Source organism: Monodon monoceros, unplaced genomic scaffold (genome assembly GCF_005190385.1).
Source record: "Monodon monoceros isolate NGI ecotype Baffin Bay Population unplaced genomic scaffold, NGI_Narwhal_1 Super_Scaffold_15, whole genome shotgun sequence".
NCBI classification, from domain to species: Eukaryota; Metazoa; Chordata; class Mammalia; order Artiodactyla; family Monodontidae; genus Monodon; species Monodon monoceros.
The window spans coordinates 79,934,659-79,953,317 of NW_021703771.1; the positions used below are offsets into that span (position 1 = coordinate 79,934,659).

General features: G+C 48.5%; 1 protein-coding gene across 1 annotated transcript in view; it reads left to right on the plus strand.

The window, feature by feature from the left end:
- The window catches only part of TULP4 (TUB like protein 4), a 231,071-nt gene extending 223,828 nt beyond the window's left edge, over positions 1-7,243 (plus strand). Inside the window, exons 14-15 of the mRNA XM_029223964.1 lie at positions 786-3,295; positions 5,000-7,243. Coding sequence (XP_029079797.1) covers positions 786-3,295; positions 5,000-5,116 — 2,627 coding nt within the window. The 3' untranslated portion in view covers positions 5,117-7,243. The remainder of the gene's footprint in view (positions 1-785; positions 3,296-4,999) is intronic.
- Positions 7,244-18,659: the final 11,416 nt, after the last annotated feature.

Here is an 18,659-nt window from a genome sequence, read left to right on the forward strand (position 1 = left end):
TCTGAGCACATGCACGTGGTCTGCAGATCAACGCTCAAATATACACTTTATTAAATCCCCACTGTGAACAAATAGGATATATTTACAGGGTTTATTCAATGGGGCTCACCTTATATACCATTTGAAATGCTAAAAAGCAGCTAAATTAGGAAATGACCCTTCCCCTCATATGCAGATTTGCTAGAGGAGTCTTTTCATTGGTTTCTCTACTGCATTTCACATGGTTCTATTGACAGAAACTTAATTGCTGTACAAATCTCAGACACACGCCTGCTGCATGACACTTCCCACACTAACCAGTCCGTGACCCTGGATGAATCCACTCTAAAGAAGCCTAGGCACTGAGTCCTCAGTGGAGTTTCATACTGTACCAGGGCCCTCTTCTTGCACAAAAGAGGGGGCCGTTTTATGAATATCACAAGTTAAAAGCATCTTTTAAACACTTAATCGTTTGCCATGGTGCCATTCAGGTACATGGTACCAAATTCAGAAGGTTCAGAGGTATTTATTGAAAAGCTCTGGCAGTGCCCTTAGCTTACGGACGACTGCAGGCTGCCCTGAAGAACCCACTGGGATTACCTGTGTGTCCTCCTAGAAACATTTAGGGAAGTGTTGTGTAACTTGTGTGAACTGTCCAGCTTTCCCTAAGCAAACATACCTTCCTCTGTAGCGACTGCATTCTGTATGCAGAAGGACTGGATGAGTAGAGGTGTGTTGCTTATTCTGACCCAGTTTCATGGCAGTGTTTTGTTTGTAAGCAGTTCATCTTTCTAATTTCCTTTCAGTGACAGGAGCATCTGGTGCGCCCGAGAACAACCCACCTTGCACCGTGAACATCCCCATCGCCCCTATCCACAGCTCGGCTCAAGCGATGTCCCCCACGCAGAGCATCGGGCTGGTGCAGTCCCTGCTGGCCAACCAGAATGTGCAGCTGGACGTCCTGACCAATCCGACCACAGCCGTGGGCGCAGCCGAGCACGCAAGCGACAGCGCCGCCCAGTACCCAGTGGCCAGCCGCTACCCCAGCCCTGGCCAGGTGATCTTCGGGGGCGTGGAGATGAGCCGCGTCATCCCCAACCCCCCTCAGCTGTCCCTGCCGCCGCCAGCACAGGGGGCCATCCAGCTGTCCGTGCTGGACCACGGGGACCGAGACCACGAGCACCTGCAGAAGCCAGCCAAGGCCCTGCGGCCGGTGCCACAGTTGGCTACCGAGGGGGACGCGGTGGTGTTCAGCGCCCCCCAGGAGGTCCAGGTGGCCAAGATGAACCCCCCCCCCCCCCCCCCCGGGACCATCCCCGCGGCCCCCACCACCGCGGCGCCGCCGCCGCCGCCGCCGCCCCCACCGCCCCCGCTGGACACGTGCTTGAAGAAGGGCGACTTCTCGCCCTACCCCACGGCGGCGCACTACCAGCCGCCGCTGGGCTACGAGAGGATCACCACCTTCGATAGCAGCGGCAACGTGGAGGAGGTGTGCCGGCCCCGGACACGGATGCTCTGCTCCCAGAACACCTACGCGCTCCCGGGCCCGGGCAGCTCGGCCACGCTGAGGCTCACCGCCACCGAGAAGAAGGTCTCGCAGCCCTGCACCAGCGCCACCCTGAACCGCCTGACGGTCCCGCGCTACTCCATCCCCCCGGGGGACCCGCCCCCCTACCCGGACCTCGCCGGCCCGCTGGGCGCCCCCGGCCGCGGCGCGGGGCAGAGAGCCGACGGCGGCCTCATCCACGCCACGCTGCGCAGGAACAACCGCGAGGCGGCGCTCAAGGCGGCGCCGCTGGCCGAGCCCCCGCGGCCGCCGCCGCACCCGCCCAGGCCCAAGGGCGCGGCGCAGTTCCCGGCGCGGCCCCCGCCCGCCCTGTACACCTGCAGCCAGTGCAGCGGCGCGGGCGCGGCGGGGAGGCCGGAGCCGGGCGCGGGGTCGCAGCCGGGCGCCGGCCTGGCGCACGCGGCCGGCACCTCCCCGCTGACTTCCCAGTCGTCCTACAGCCTCCTGAGCGCGGGCGACGGCGCCCGCGAGCGCGCCGACTACGTCAACTCGGCCTTCACAGAGGACGAGGCGCTGGCCCAGCACTGTCAGGCCGAGAAGCCGCTGAGGCACTCCCAGCTGAGCGAAGCCGCTGTGGCCGTGAAGCGGCCGCCCCCCTACCAGTGGGACCCCGTGCTGGGGGAGGATGTTTGGGTTCCTCAGGAAAGGACGGCACAGACCGCGGTGCCCAACCCCCTGAAGCTGTCCCCTCTGATGGTAGGTCAGAGCCAGCACCTGGATGTGTCCCGAGTGCCCTTCGTCTCCCCCAAGCCTCCCGCCAGCCCTACTGCCACTTTCCAGACAGGCTATGGCATGGGAGTGCCCTATCCGGGAGGCTATAACACCTCCGCTTTGACGGGGGTGCAGGCTCCTTGCTCCCCGAAAGACGCTCTGGCCCCAGCACAGTTTGCACAACAGGAGTCCGCGGTGGTTCTTCAAACGGCCTACCCGCCCAGCCTCTCCTACTGCCCCCTGCCCCCCATGTATCCGGGAAGCAGCGCTTGCGCGAGTTTACAACTGCCACCCATCGCCTTGCACCCCTGGAATTCCTACAGTGCGTGCCCGCCCGTGCAGAACCCCCAGGGCGCTCTCCCCCCCAAGGCGCACTTGGTGGTGGAGAAGCCCCTCGTGTCCCCGCCGCCCACGGACCTCCAAACCCACCTGGGTACAGAGGTGATGGTAGAGACAGCAGACAACTTCCAGGAAGTCCTCTCCCTGACGGAGAGCCCAGTGCCCCAGCGGACGGAGAAATTCGGAAAGAAGAACCGGAAGCGGCTGGACAGCCGGGCCGAGGAGGGAAATGTTCAGGCCATCACTGAAGGCAAAGTGAAGAAGGAGGCTCGGACTTTGAGTGATTTTAATTCCCTGATCTCCAGCCCCCGCCTGGGGAGAGAGAAGAAGAAAGTGAAGAGTCAGAAAGACCAGCTGAAGTCGAAGAAGTTGAATAAGACAAATGAGTTCCAGGACAGTTCGGAGAGCGAGCCGGAGCTGTTCGTCAGCGGGGACGAGCTGATGAACCAGAGCCAGGGCAGCAAGAAGGGCTGGAAGAGCAAGAGGAGCCTGAGGGCGGCCAGCGAGCTGGAGGAGTTCAAGTGCAGGAAAGCCAGCGAGAAAGAGGACGGGCGGCTGGGCAGCCAGGGCTTCGTGTACGTCATGGCCAACAAGCAGCCTCTCTGGAACGAGGCCACCCAGGTGTACCAGCTGGACTTCGGGGGGCGGGTGACCCAGGAGTCGGCAAAGAACTTCCAGATCGAGCTGGAGGGGCGGCAGGTAAGAAGCCATGTGCTGGGGTGTGGCCAGAGTGCCACTTTCTGGTCCTGACAGGTCTCTGGACTTTGGCCTTCGGGAGCACTTTTATGAAGAGGCCAGATGGGAAATGTGGGACACGGCTGATGACTCTTAGCTGGGGCCGCTCGGGCTTGTAATTTTCAGTGTGCCTATTGCTATCTTTTCTTTATTTCTCCCCAAAGTAACGCATGTCCTGATGTTTTGAAGTCAGATGGTTCTGTGAGACCCATGAGGAAAATAGCAGGCGCCTGCCCACTGCCCACAGCTGCTCTCCGGAGGCCAGCTCTAACAACTAAGTCTGTGTGCTGCTTCTGGTGTTTGCCACCGTACTTGCGAAGAACACATTCCTACTCCTATCTCTTGATTTTTTAGTTTGGGGCGTCACGTACTGACTTCTTCCTGAGCACCATAAGGGTTCATTTTCTTCACCCCAACGCCCCCCAGCATGTGAACTTTCCCTTCCCCCTTTTCGCAGGTAAATCAGTAGTCATTGGTCCCCTCGTTGTGCCACTGAATATGGTTCATTTCTGAGCCATGTATTAGGGTTTAATTACAGTTCCTTTTTTATCGTGTAGGCTTTTTACTCGAGACGTAATAATTACCCAGTTTTCATTTGCTTGTCTTTCTGTGTTTCTGTTATTAAGTCCTTCCCCAGTTCTCTGGCAGAACACACATCTCTTCTTGGTGCACTTGAGCACTTTGCGTAGTTTTGTCAGTTCTTCCTGCGCCAACCTGGAATTGTTGCTGTGGTCCCACTGCATAGCTGTCGTTCTGGGACTGCCCTTCTCCACCATCCCGGAAATTCCCTTCACCGCTCATATTTAAATCTCATCGTCATTAATTCGCTCAAGAAATGATGATTGAGCACTTGCTATATGCCTGGCAATCCTCTTGGCCAGGAGTTGGGAAATTACGGCCTACAGGCCCATCCAGCCTGCAGCCTCGTTATATAAACAAAGTTTTACTGGAACACGGCCTCGCCCATTATTTCAGTACTGTCTGCGCTGCTTTTGCCCTGCAGCAGAGGTTCAGTAGCTGTGGCAAAGTCCATATGACCTACAAAGTCTAAAATATTTTATCATCACCTCTTTACAGAGAGTTTGGGAACCCCAGTTCTGAGTGCTGAAATTTAGAGCACTGAGGAAAACAGAGGGAGGGAGATCTCTGTCCTCCTGGAGTTTACAAAAATGGAAGAAAGACCATAAACAAATATGTGTAACATCATATAATAACATGATACAGTGTGGTCACAGTAAGCAGTGGGGTGACAGGAAAGCAGGTGCAGGAGGTGGAGTGCAAGGGGGACCACGTGTGCTCTGCTTGGTCCCTCTCTGAGCAGCGTGACATCTGACAGATCACAGGTGGTGGTTCTCTTAAGCCTCTTTTAGCCTGTAGATTTTTTTCTCTACGTTTTCTTTCTCCTTCTGTTTCCTTGGTGGAGAAACCACTTCCTTTGACCCGCGGAGCTTTCCATGCTCTGAGTTTTGCTTGTGGCCTCCCCACTGCACGATTTAACATGTTCTTCCATCTGTTTATTTCCGACAAACTCATAGTTAGATTGAGAAGCTTTTCAGAGTCGCTTTTGTTGGCAGAAATATCTCACAGGCCGTGCTGTCTGCTTCTATCAGGAGCCGCAAGGAGGTTTTCCTTTAACGTCTTTGCTTCCCCGCCCCACCCTCACCCCAGGTGATGCAGTTTGGAAGGATTGACGGCAACGCGTACATCCTGGACTTCCAGTACCCCTTCTCCGCTGTGCAGGCCTTTGCAGTTGCCCTGGCCAACGTGACCCAGCGCCTCAAATGAAGAGACTGGTGTGGGGAGGAGAAAGCGGTCTGATCGCAGACGCTGGAGGAGCCTGCACGGCCTGGTGCCCGGGGGACCAGAAGACAAGGGCAAAACTGGAAACGTCTCTCAGGCCCAGGGGAGGGCACTGACCTTTCGTTGTTGTTTGTTTGGGTTTTTATTATCCTTTTTTTTTTTTTTCTTCTCTTATTTTTTTAAACAAAAGTAAAATACAGGAGAGCGGTGTTTGCAAGCAAAGGGTGCAAGGCACCTATCTGGTGGTGTTTAGGAGGCGTGGTCACCGTGGGAATGTCCTACTGGGTTTGCTTATGTCGGTGACGGGACAAAGGGCCCTTCAGAGGGAAGGTTAGACTGCCTTCTCACCTGCTGTTCTTCTAGACAAGGAGTGTGCATTGTTTTCATTCTCCACAACATCTAGCTTTTATTATTCCTCCAACATCACTACTAGTGTAAATATAAAAAACTTGTTAAGAAAAACACAACCAAAAAATCCTGAAGGTACAGGTTCTCTTGGGGGGGGGGGACAACATTTAATTCACGCATATTATGTTATTCCCCCAGAGGTGACTTGATTAATGAGGGGTATTTTGGCAAATGCACTGTGTTTGACTAAGAAAAGTAGGCGTTTTACGGGGGTGCTATTACCAGGTATAAATACGATTTGCTCGTGAGCTCGTAGGGGAAAGGATGACGGGCGAGGAAGGATCTCCTGCAGGTGTTCACGCGGGTGGCTCACGTCGTGTGACTTGAAGCAGTACAAGGGCCACGCTCCTCTTCAGAGGAGGTTTACGCTGAAGCCTCCACTAGTTTCCTAATACGTCAGAATTCCGTTGGTTCAGCGATCATTCAGTCTGATTGACTTCGGGAGAAAGATCCCCGAGTAGTGTGGTGTGGGACAGCGATTTTCTGGGCTGCGGTGGTGGCTCGTTAAGAAACCCGCTGCTGAGAAGTGGGCTTCACTCCCTCTCCCCTCGCATTGTTGAACCTGGGAACCGTGCCGGAGGCGGTGTCTTCCCCATTAGGTAACACTGTTCTATACACTTGTTCTTTCTAAAAATGCTGACAACACTGATTTGAAAGCACTCCTTTCCTCTTTTGGGCTGTATTAAAATTCAGTTGGTTAGGGATGTTTTCCAACAGATTAGAAATGCAGCAAAAGAAATGCTAGGCATCTGCCAGGGTATGAAAAGATAAGAGTTATAATCAACTCTTTTGACAAGAGCCCCACAAGCTTTTCTAGAAAAAAAAAAAAAAGTTGTTTGTTAACTTACAGACTGTTTACTGAGGAGATAAACCACTGGGAGGATGTGGTTAAAGTTACGGTACTTAATGTAGTTGGTTGACTATTCTTTGTTAATTTCAACAACAACAACAACAAATCCAGAGGTTCTCTTTTCCCACCTCCCCCTCCACGGAGGGCAATACTCAGCCCTGATACTAAGACCCAGTTCATAGTTTTCAGTTACTGATATCTGTGATGTTGTTTAGGGCAGGAACACAAGAACTGTCTACCAGTTTAGGGTCCTAAATTTGGATTTTGTTTGAAAACAAACAGGTGGAAGATACTGCAGAAACGTTATTTTCCCCAAAAAATTTGTTTTCAATCTTCTGTTTTAGTTTAAAAATTAGAAAAGAAACAGGCCCAATGCAAGATGACATCACTTACCATTTTCTTCAGACCCAGAAGAAACACAGGTGAGGTTTCAAATATGGTGAAGGACATCTCCCAGCTAATACCAGAGCTTCCCATTTTATATTTTAAAATACTGAACCAGATTCTTTGGTGGGTAAATATTTCCAGAAAGAATTTAGCAACGTATTCAGAATTATATAATTCTTTTATATGAGTTTCTGTAGCTTAACATGACGTTTCAATGCTTATTATCAGCTGTGCAATAATGGTTATAGCCTACTTCTAAATAATTTAAATGCAGTGCCCCTGTTGTATTGTCCAAAAGTTAATTATTTATCTTGCTTTCATAGTGTTCGTAGGAATTATTTTGTTACTATGTTCTGGTGAGTTATGCCCACTTTATTATTTATTTAGAAAAATAGTATGTAATGACTTACTTGGTGGCAGTATATTTTGCTGCAAGAAATAAAAAGGATGTGATAGAAGGTTTTTTTTACTGGACAATTTGTAACTTTTTCTAATTGGGAAAAATTCCTATTAATCCTTTAAAAGCAATTCTTTTTTTTTTTTATTTTGTGGTACAATTATATAAAAGGAGAAGATTTCTTTGAGATAACGTGTCCTAAAATATTATTTCCCCTTCTGTTGAAAACTTTATTTTTAATGAAAATAAAAGGTGAAATGAAATGAGACTTAAGAGAATGAGAGTAGCACAAGAAAGGAATTATAGTAGTAAGTTTCAGTTCTTCAAGTACTGACTGGTTTTTGAGATGTAAAGACCACATTTTAGAACTTTTCTTAATAAGAGCAAAATACAGAGGGAAATCCTTGGAATGAAGACTCCAGATGCGTGAGTGAAGAGAAAGTGAGTGTGTGTCACAAACAATTAACCAAACTTCCTGAATTCTTAGCTCACTCCCCAAAGGACCTTTTCCCCACCTGGGGACAAAGCCCTCCGTCTTGGATCCGCCTCTGGATGAGCGGCGGTCTCTGGATGAGTGGTGGTCATGGTCGCTCAGCTCTGTGGCCCTGGCCTGAAGGAAGACGTAGTCCCCAGTCCAGTCAGACAGGCGTCTGCAGCCGTGGCGACGCGTGTCTTTTCACTTAATGGTGACGTTTTAACTTACTTTAAAAATTGCTTCCATTCGGTCAGTCTCAATTTATTAAATGCTACCAAAGTCAGTACTTTAAGCAGCAGAATTCTACATATTTAGTGTCCGTTAATAGCAACTTATGAATATTAAGATACCTCAGTGAATCTGTAAAGTTAAAAACATTAGCGCAGTAAATAGCCAACCACATGCACAATCCAGGCCTTTCTGAGGGAAGCGGTGTGTTAACAGACATGAGAACCAGTTTTAAATTTGGTTTTACCTCATCAGACCAAAGGCACAGCTTTGAGTATAGCATATACCCATTGAATGTATGTATATCCTAAGAAAAACCGGTACCAAGAAAGCAGGAAGATGTCAGAGCTCTCGTGGCAGGATAGGTCAGAGGGTTTGCAGTGTTTCCATCCACGGCTGTTGCTTCCTCGTCGAGTGCCTCACGCGGGCATGCGAAGACGTGTAATCATAGACGAAAGCCAGGAGACCCCCGGGATCAAGCCGGCTCTGCCACAAAACTGGAGGGTGACCGTGGGCCTCCGTTTGTCTGTCTGTAAAAGAAAGGATGGCCTGGACAATTTTCTAAACTCCTGTCGACCAGCTCGAATGGCTTGAGGGCCCAAAATGTAACAGTTTCATCAATTCCATTTTACAAACTTGGAAGGAAGGTTTCAAAACATTGCCCTTTGTAGAGAAATATTTCTTTCCCCCTGTATTAATGAGCTACCTACTGAATGTAAGCCAGTGCATTTAAAATAATATCTTTGGAAGGTTTACCTCTAGAAACGAATGCATTTGGAATCATGTTTGGTCTCGTAAAATTATACAAAAGCACCGATTCCAGGGAAGACAGAGAAGCCTTTCCATGAGTGTGTCCTACTCGGTGGACACCCCAGAGAACAGCCCTAAAATAAGTCACCACTTTGCCCTGAAGAGTGAGTTGAAAAAAGAACAAAGGAGTATATGCCTAGGCTGGCTTGAGTTCTTGAGTGTGCTGTGCAGTGCAGTGTTGCACGAGCTTTGCGTTCAGAAGGCTTTCTCGAGAAGGAACCCGTTGTGTCCCCTTGTGGGCCATCTATCGTTTGGCCAAGTCAGTGGTTGTGAGCAAAGTTAGCTGAAACAAAATGTGTCCAAATGTTGTTTGAGTTCCTGGAATTTTGTCATAGCACACAACTCAAAACTCTTCACCTTTTGTGTATTTCCTTGTCCCTGGCTGATGAAGCTCTGAAGGGTTATGGTTTTCATTTCTTTGGCTTTGTGCAATTTTCTTGTAACTTTACTTGTACCTATATTTTCTGTTTATATGTTCTTTTAAATGGGAGGGGGAGGGTTCTAAGATCTCGTTTATTGTAGATAAAATTTTTTTCGTGTTGTAGAAAAGCATGGGTTATGCGTTTGACTGAAAAAGGCACTGTATTATTTACCAAAGGGGTATTGCTTTTGCATTTGTTTATAAATGCATTATTTTGGTACTGTAAATTTGGATATAATTTCTGAGTTTATTACTACTGGCATTTTCTTTTTCCTTCCCCCCCCCCCACCAACTGTAAGTGTGCGATGCAGGTTCACAGGTCCCAGACCAAACCAGACCACCAGCATGTTCTTGTCCCTGCCTTGGGAGTGGCGCACTGCTGTGTGTGCCTGATCCCTCTCATGTTGGTTTGTTCGTTTTTTAACTCAGCATCCTGCTTTGTTTTACTTTCCAAGCAAGATCTGTTGAGATTTCTGATTTGCATTCTAATGAGCTCACCCTTATTTCCTCTCTTCTTATGTATTTTGTTTATTAGATTGTGCAGGAGGTATTCTAGAAGGCATTAATGGTTTGCATTCAAAATGGCGTGGTTTGTCCAAACTATTTTCTGTCTTTATTACTGAAATGGATTAATCTCCTTATTTTTTTCCTGATGATTTGAAGTTGCAAGAGTTGTCAGCTATTGCTTAATAAAATTTTACAGATCAAAAACAAACCAGTTACTTGTGTGCAGAATTCAGATGCGGTCTTGAGTCCTTTGAGAAGAAATCACCGCTCTCCATTGGCATGACCCACCCTCCAGCTGCTTCTCCGATCCCTGGGTTACTGCCAGGGGTTGCTTTGACACCTGAGATCTTTATCATCATTGGTCTTTCTGAGAGGTCAGAGGTTGTGCTGTTTTCTTGGTGAGTTGGTATGAGTTTGTGTTTGTTTTTGTTTTATTTTTCCTTTTTCAAAGAGGACCCATCTGTGTCTCTATTTCTGCTAAGATCATCTATACCATTTTTTTAGATTCCACATATATGCGTTAATATACGGTATTTGTTTTTCTCTTTCTGACTTACTTCACACTGCATGACAGTCTCTAGGTCCAGCCACGTCTCTCCAAATGACCCAATTTCGTTCCTTTTTATGGCTGAGTGATATTCCATTATATGTATGTACCACATCTTTTTTTTTTGTTCCCTGCCTCTTGCATCTCCCTCCTTCCCTCCCTCCCTATTGCCACCCCCCTGGGTGGTCACAAAGCACCGAGCTGATCTCCCTGTGTGTGCCACATCTTCTCTATCCATTCCTCTGGCGATGGACACTTAGGTTGCTTCCATGTCCTGGCGGTTGTAAATAGAGCTGCAATGAACACTGTCATGGTAGAAACATTGAACTTTGGTCCATATCATTCGGTGTATTCTGATTACATAAATGTTGATGATCCATCCGAAAAAAAGAGGATCTGATTCACGGTGTTTCTGTCATAGCACCTACAAGATCTGAGGTGCTAGATGCATCAATACCTTTTTAAATTTGTAGCAAACTTAATAAAACCGGGTTTTGAGCAATTCCGCTACAAGTGCTAATATAACTGTTAACTGTTGTTATTACTAAGGAGTCTTAGTGCACCTCCCTGCTCCACCCTAGAATTCCCTCTGACCGTGGGAGGGAGGCAGGGACCGGGGGTCATAGGAGGCGCATTTGTAAACACCCCCACGTGCATTTACAGAACCACCCATTTGTTTTTTTCAGGGATAAAAAATAGACACGTAGTCACTCAGGCTTTGGGAGAAAGAGAACCAAAAACGACTGTCATCTCTAACAAATTCTAATCATTCATTAAGTTTTAAAATAATCATAGGACTATAAATCTGCTTTAAATAGTAATAACCATATGAAGCTAATCCCAATTCCGTATGCGGACCTAAATGTGTCTCGTTTTATTGTGAAAGTCTGTGAACTTCCAGTTAATATTGCTTGTATCTTCATCACTTAAATCAGGTAGCAGGGAAACCTGATCAGGAACAACCCCCTCCGCCCCTCCCCCCAAAATCAAGGGACCAAGACCCTAACAGCCAGGCTGTGTTGGTTGGTGCTAAGGACCATGTGTAGGAGTGGGGTTACCTTCTCCACCAGCCCAGCCCCAAGGTCAGCTTTGGGACCGTTCAGTGTGAGTTGGTGTCTCCAGAAGTGTTTTATTTTTTAAGTAAGAAAACTTGGCAAATCCCTTTCCTTCTACAGACTTATTTTGAAAAGGATGCATTCTATGTTTATTCTGGTGTTCAGCATTCTTTTCCTGGTAGTGTTAAGAGAAGAGGGAATCAATTTAGCTTTCACATCCTGGTCCCCAAAACTCATTGTAGAAGAGAAATGACTGCCTCGTGGAGACTGCGTTGCAGTTTTTCAAGAATGCACAGGTAACTCTCCAACCTGCACTATGAGGTGGTTACCTTTTGCCTTCCTTTCCTTTCAGAAGAAAATTGAAGCATTGAGAGGTTGAAATGATTCCTGGATTCCACAGACAAAAAAATGATCCTGAAATAGAATTGAAGATTTCCAGGCCACATTAATGAATAGGCCTAGTTTATTCTCAGCTTCTCACTCTGGTGTTTCGTAATGATTTGCCTGTAATGAGCTCTGAGCCACTTACACTTAGTCATCTCCCTTGAAAAGGGGCAATGTAGGTGGGCCACCCTCGCCCATCAGCAGGTGAGCTCACCCTGTCGACAGCTCTTTCTTGTCAGAAGATAGAACAGTTAACTCACCCAGGCATCCCAGAGGAGCAGGTCTGTGTGGATTTGTTTCTTTGCATAGCTTAGAAAGAGTTGCTCAATCCACTAAAGAAGGTGAAACCATCCACGTGAAGAATGGACTCATTTCTTAAATCTGCTTGAAGTTCCTGTTAGAACGATAGCTTCAAATGATGACAGGCACACCAGCACAGAAGCAGGACCCCGGCAGGAAACTGAGTCAGGTGTGAAAATAGTTATAGCTCATCCCTTCTGCTTTCCCTTTTCTTAGTTTCCTGCTTTCCACATCGCTTCCCTCCGTAGGGAGTGCGTTCTCTGTGCTTTAGGTGACCTTAAAGCCACTCTCTTGAAGCTTCCCTTACATAGGGATGGGAGCTTTCAGTGCAGTTTCAAGCCTTGTTCCTTGAAACCTTGCTGTTGAGGCAAAGTAAAAGCTCTGGGAAATTATAAAACTATAGCAGGGAACTTAATTGAGTTTATCTTAAGGACAAATAAGCCTGAGGAATTTCTTAAACCTCAGTCACCTTCAGGACAGCGTGCACACACTTTGCATAGCATTTTTGTCTTTGCCATGTGAAATATCTGTGCCTTTGGTGGATCCGAAATTCCGGTAGCCCATGTGCCATTTAGCTCTTGCTCTGTTCCAGGCACTTTCTGCCTGGATAAGTCCCAGGATTATGCAGCATTTTCACTGCCTGTGCTCCTTCCCTCCTCTGCCCCCCCCACCAAAAAAATGGGGGGAGTTTGGATATTAAAGGCTGGCCGCATAGCAGTATCTCAAACTACTGATCAAGTTGCCTCCTCTTAGTCAAGCCGGTTACCTTAGTCATTTACCCCATCTTCAGCCATCAGGGTGCAGAGAGAACCTCTTGAGTTCTCTTCCACTCTTCTTCAAAGTAGGAAGAAGTGGCCAGTCCTGACACCATTCCCCGTTGTGTGCGCGGGGAACCAGGGGTCGCTGCACGTTTTTTTAGTTGGGCCTCCAGCTTGTTCAGACGGTCTTGTGGTTTCTCCTTTCACGTGGATTAATTCGGTGTTGCCTGCCTCCCTCCCTAGGTGTCACCTTGAGGGCCCGCCATGAACCGCCTGTCACAGTGTTGCATCGACCCGGTAGTGGTGCAGTCCCTGTTGCAAGAGGAGAAATCCTTGCATCCCTGAATCCCGTTCTTTTCACGTCTGGTATCATGGAAACCTGGGCTTTACCAGTGTTTCTTTTTCTTTCTCTCCTGGTAAGGTGAGTGACCCAGACACCACAGTGCTTGCGACACAAACGTGTGATGGATTCCCGCTGTAAGCAGGATTGTCCTTGAGTGACTCATTTCTTTCTGTGCTGGAGCCCCACGGGGTCCTTCCTGTGAGTCCCGGTCACATGTTCCTCAAGAGCCTGTACTGACTACAGGAGGCTCTTAAGTCCTAGGATTACGGTTTTTTGCCAGTACTGAAGCTTGACTCCTTTGTTTTAAATCATAAGAGAAAACGTTTCTCTGACAGGAAAAGATTGTCTCTACTCATTCCGTTAGAATAACCAGCCCCAGCCGAGGCTTGGTGTCCAGCAGTGTGGGAGAAGGTCCCGTCAACGCCAAAGGGTTCATTTGTTGACACGGATCCCAAGCCAATGGGGGAGGTAGTTGCTCTAAAAACTGCAGAACGTTGGATTTACTGAACCCTCAGGATTTCTGCCCCAACTCAGCCACGTGGAGTTGGCCTCCTTTTCGCTAGCCCTTCTGTTTCCTTCTGTTCCCATGAGCTCCACCCCAGTGGGTCTCACCCTTGCTTCAGGGCTCCCCTCCCATGGGATGAGTTCATAAGCATCCTCTTTTCCAACACCCATACCTCCTGGCAGGTGCTGAACTCCTGGGAGGCTGAGAGAGTGAGTGCAACAGACTTGGAGGGGATCAGCCAGGTTTCTCCGCCCGTGTCCCCAGGAAGCCCTCAGACTAGATAACACCCACCTCTTGAGAGCGTCACATTCCCCAGACCTGCTCGGTTCCTGGCACGTAACTCACTGGGTGGATTCTGCCCGCGAGCGGCTAGAAGCAGTGATGGTGACACTCCTCCTTCTGATGGGGTCCCTGCAGCGACCTGCCCTCCAGGGGGATTGCAGCACGGGGCACGCCAGCCTGTCTCTTAATGTCGTGTTTTCATGGTGTTGGTCTCTCAAGTTCGTGCTTGAAAAATGTGACCTGTGTGGAAAGAAGGACTGGTAAACCTGTATTTGAAAGCATAATAATTTTTTAAAACTAGCCAGATACAAGTGCATCCGTACCAAGAGACTTTTATTTGGAGCCTGGTACTTTTTTTTTATCCTCAGTACACTGTAGAGACTCAGCTAACTTTAGGTAGCTAAAGGTCTCCTGTCTTAACTGGTGCAACACAAGGTTGTCTGGCTGTGTATTAGTACCCAAAACCAAAGCAAAGGTAAAAATGACACCAACAGCGCAACCCCATAAAAACAGCAAGTTTTGCAAACCACAGTGGGAAAGTATGCCCTTGTGGCATCATAAATCCCTCTTCACAAGCCCTTTGTGGGAAGGTTTGGTCCCAGTTTAGAGATGGGGAAATCAGGTAGAAATTCCTAAGTGACTTTGCTCCAAGCCAGGCAGTGTTGAGAGAAAGCCAGGAGCAAATCTCAGAGCAGCCAAATCACCACTCCTCTTTGAAAAGGGCTCCTGTGAAGCTTCGTAAATGACAGAGAACAACAGCACTGACACCTCCCTGCCTCCAAGCCCCGGCGACTGGAAAGCCGCCCTCCCCCGGGAAATGATGCCCAGACCCAGAGCCCAGGGCGAGGCTGAGAGCTGTCCTCAACATTTGCCCTTCACTTACTTTCTCCTTGATGGTCAGTTTCCCAAGAGGGATGTGATGCTCCAAAGACCCAGGTTCATCTTGTCCAGACCCCTGACCAGGACGTCTCAGAAGTGACAAGAAACTCAGTGAGTTAAAATTCAGAGAAGAGAAGCCACTCTGCAGGACAGCTGACTTTTCATCAGAGAGCCTGAGCTGCTAGCAGAAAGACCTGCCTGGGTGTGGGAGAAAGGGACTCAGCCCAAAGAGAAGAACCAGAAAGGACAGTACGCCCAGAATTTTTCACACCAGCCACCCTCCTAAGGGGAGAAAAGAGTTGATCTTCAAACCTCTCACGTGGGCCAGACAAAGAGCTGCTAGAGGTAGAAGAGGCAGGGGCCTGACCCAAACCTTCCTACACAGAGCTCTCCTTTAGGCTGCTTTGTGCTATGAAGTGCTCCAGGCTTTGTTCCCTCTTGTCACAGAAGCAGCGAAGTGCTCTCCCAGGGGCCTGGGCTCCTAAACGCTTCAGCGCTGCCCAGACCTGATGCCTGGCCGGCTCCACTGGGAGAGGCTCCATGCTGTGCACCTTTGGAGCTCCAAGGTTACAGGTAAGGGATGTGGCCAATCAGCAGGATTCCAGCATTAAAACCCAGGCATTTTTCTTGGAAACAGTTCAGATTTCATTTACAACTTATGAAGTATGCATGTCCTTAACAAATGCCTGTGTGCACCCTTGGATGGCAGAGTTAGAACTGAGACCAGACTTGAATGGAAAGTCCTTGGTAAAGGCTGGGTCACAGCACTCTTTCAATGAGTAGTGACAAGACTGTATTAATGGTGAACGGGTTCTAGGTCAGTGAGAATACCTGGCTGGGTGTGTCACTGTCCCGGGCCTCGTGGAGAGGCAGCGTGGCGTAGGGCGAGGAGCACTGCTGTGCAAGCTGGGAGATGAAGGAGCTTATCCCAGATCTGTCACCAAATTGCGCAACCTAACTAATAGATGGAGACAGGACTAAGTATTCCCCAGGCGTGGGCCAAACTTCCCCAGTAATTGCGCACACTGACGAAAGGAAAACACGTTCCTTTACTGTAGGATTTTCTGGAAACATCAGTATGCTAATGTGTTGTGCGTGGTGGGCCACCAAGAGGAGGAAATACCAAACTTTTTTGCCCTCAGAATCCTATTTTAAGGGAGCATCTTGTAGGAACAATGGCCCAAGGAGTAGATAGGATTAGGGAAATTGGACTGGATGCTCTCCAAATTCTTCCCGAGTTCAGAATTCTGTGCTTTTGTGAATTTTACTGAAAACTTAAGGCAGGTTTCTTTTCTCCCTCTTCTGCTAGAATAAAAGATCTACTTGGCTTCTGCGCAAGTAGGCAAGAGATCGTTGTTCAAGTGTGAAGTGTGTTTGCTGAGCTGCAAAGGCGTAGAGTGTTGTTTTGTTTCTACAGGGTACTTAACGGAGCAGAGCTGTTGGGAACAGAAATGGGCTCTTGCCCATTACAGCCCACCAAGATGCAAATATTTAGCTCGTTGAGTTTGCAGTTCTAACTCAGACAAATACAGTCTTTCCTAAGGTAACTGAGATTGAGGACGTCAGACTCATTCTGACCCACCTCATCTTCTGTCCCTAATTGGTATTTCCAGATTTCTGTTCTCTAGCTTCACCGGGGGCCCTAGACATCATCTTTCACTCAGTTCAGAGAAGAGAACCACTTAGGGTCAACCAAGCATTCATCTGGGTTGAAGCCAGTACATTACACCCTGAGGTCTGTGCTCTCCAGGGGTTGGGAGTTCATATCCAGAAACGCGGTCATAAATAGAACTTCAGCTGGCTGGGTAGGTGATATACAAAAGTAAACGTCTCTTCTAAACTCTTGCAAAAAGACTTCTTGTCATTTCAATTGCCAAAAACAAGCCAAGGGCTGAGAATATTCGTCTGATCTGAAAGAGCAAATCATGTCCCCTAGGGGCCCCTGAAGGCTGGCATCCACCTGGGCCCTACCTAAATGGGAGGGGGACAGCTGGTAGCCACCTGGGGATGGCCTAAGTGGGAGGGGGTCTGGGCCTCACTGTGTGTTCCTGGGAGGATCCCAAGCCCCTGGCGAGGACCTCCCTAGGGGAGGCCTGGTGCTGAGGGCCCTGAAAGGGCCACTAGGGAGATACTGAATTGTGCCCCTTGGTTCCAGGGAGACAGCCCAGGAGTCAGGGTTGCCTCAAGATGATCTGGAAGTTCCTTGTTGTCTTACTTTTATGGAAGTAAAGACCGACCAAGTGGTGACAAGCAAAGCCTACTTATTCAGAGCTTGCTGGAGCAAGGGAGTCAGCCACCATCGCTGAGATTGCCAGGGACTCAAAGGCAGGCAGAGGAGTGGGAAAGCTTCGTAGTGAAGAAAGGGACAGCTTCAAGTGTGTCCTGATGGAGGCTGCGGGGAAGCTGGAGGCGGCTGACTAGAAGCCTGGGATCCGTGATTGGTTAGGGGTGCATATTGGCTTTCTCTGGCTGGTCCTAAATTAGAAGCAGGGACAAAAATTAGGGGAACTGTCAGTTATTAGTCAAGTTCTGACTGTTTGGGGCCAGTTGTCACAGGGGTGATGGTTGAGCTTCCGGGATTGTTGCTGGAGAGGGCGGTGTGACTTCCTGTAAGTCTGGCTTCGGGCAGACACGCTTCTGGGGTGCTTACAGCAGGTTGCAGGCAGGTCAGAGTGTTTGTATGTGGTCTGGCCGCTGTTGATTTATCCAGTCTCTCAGTTTAAGAAAGCAAATTTCCAGCTTTCCTGAATTTTATCATAAGAATGAAATCAACCTACCCCCAATGAACAGTAAACTAATTGACAATAAAAATACCTTACAATCGCACAATTCTATCTTTAAATACCTAAGAAATGCTGTCCAGAAAACATGCGAGATGCGTCTTGCACAGTTTCTAATTTGATCATGCAAGCTTGGAAATGGCATGCTGGACTATGGGCACATTCGGAAATAATCACAAGGGGATAAACACTTAGGAGCCACTGGAAGTTACATGAGAAAGATAATTAGGAAATACTCTGCAGATCATAACCTAGTTACAGTCACGTTTTATCACAAACCTCATTTTTATTTTATTGCCTTGATTCACCCCCAAGGAACACAAAAACAGTCCCTGCAGTGCGCACGGTGAGTTCTTGCAAGCTTTGTGTTTTCTGTGGCAGAGTTGGGGCAGTGATTCTCTTCACTGATGGAGGTTAGTTCCGGGGACTGTGCTTTCCCGAAACAGGGCTGTGCTGCCCATTACCAGGTCACCTGCTTCTGAAGTGTTTGACTAAGAATTCTCCCACCTCTAAATAGTAATACCACCCTGGGGAGGAAAGTGGATTCTGATTCCCACGGGCGTGGCGGGTGGAGAGGGGGGAGGCGTAGCAACTTCGAGAGAGCTCAGCAGCGCGTGAATATTAAAGCCAGCGTGTTCTCAGAAGTTCATGGAGAATTTCACTACTGATTGACTCACCATCCCTGCAGACCTCTCAGTAGAAGGGGTGGTACGTATAAACTGTCAGTGACAGCTTTATCAGAACCCCGACTTTTCCCTACTCCTTTTGAAATCATCCAGCCTGCCCGTGTCCCGCTGCTGGACGAACAGGGTTATCTCCCCCTCTGCCCCTGCAGGTCCTCTGGTGCTTGGGCCTTGTCTCCTTCGAGATACCCTCTCTCAGAGAAGAGTACTTTCAGCTCAGGGTTGAGTGCAGTGACCTGCTAGCAAATGTTTAACAGCCAGCTCTCCGGACACAAGCAGAATCCTGCATGCATAAATATACCTACATAAGCATTATAAATTGCCGTGATATAAAGAATGCATAGCACACAATCACAAATAATAAAATGTACAATGCTCTAGTATAATTCCATGGAGCCATTTGCGTCTCACGGAATGCTTCTGTTGATTTTTGCCAAACGCTTGTATCCATAGCCAACCAATGATGACAGCTGACAAACGAGTGTAGTTCGGACATGAATGCTGGTTGATGCCTTCATTTACATTTATG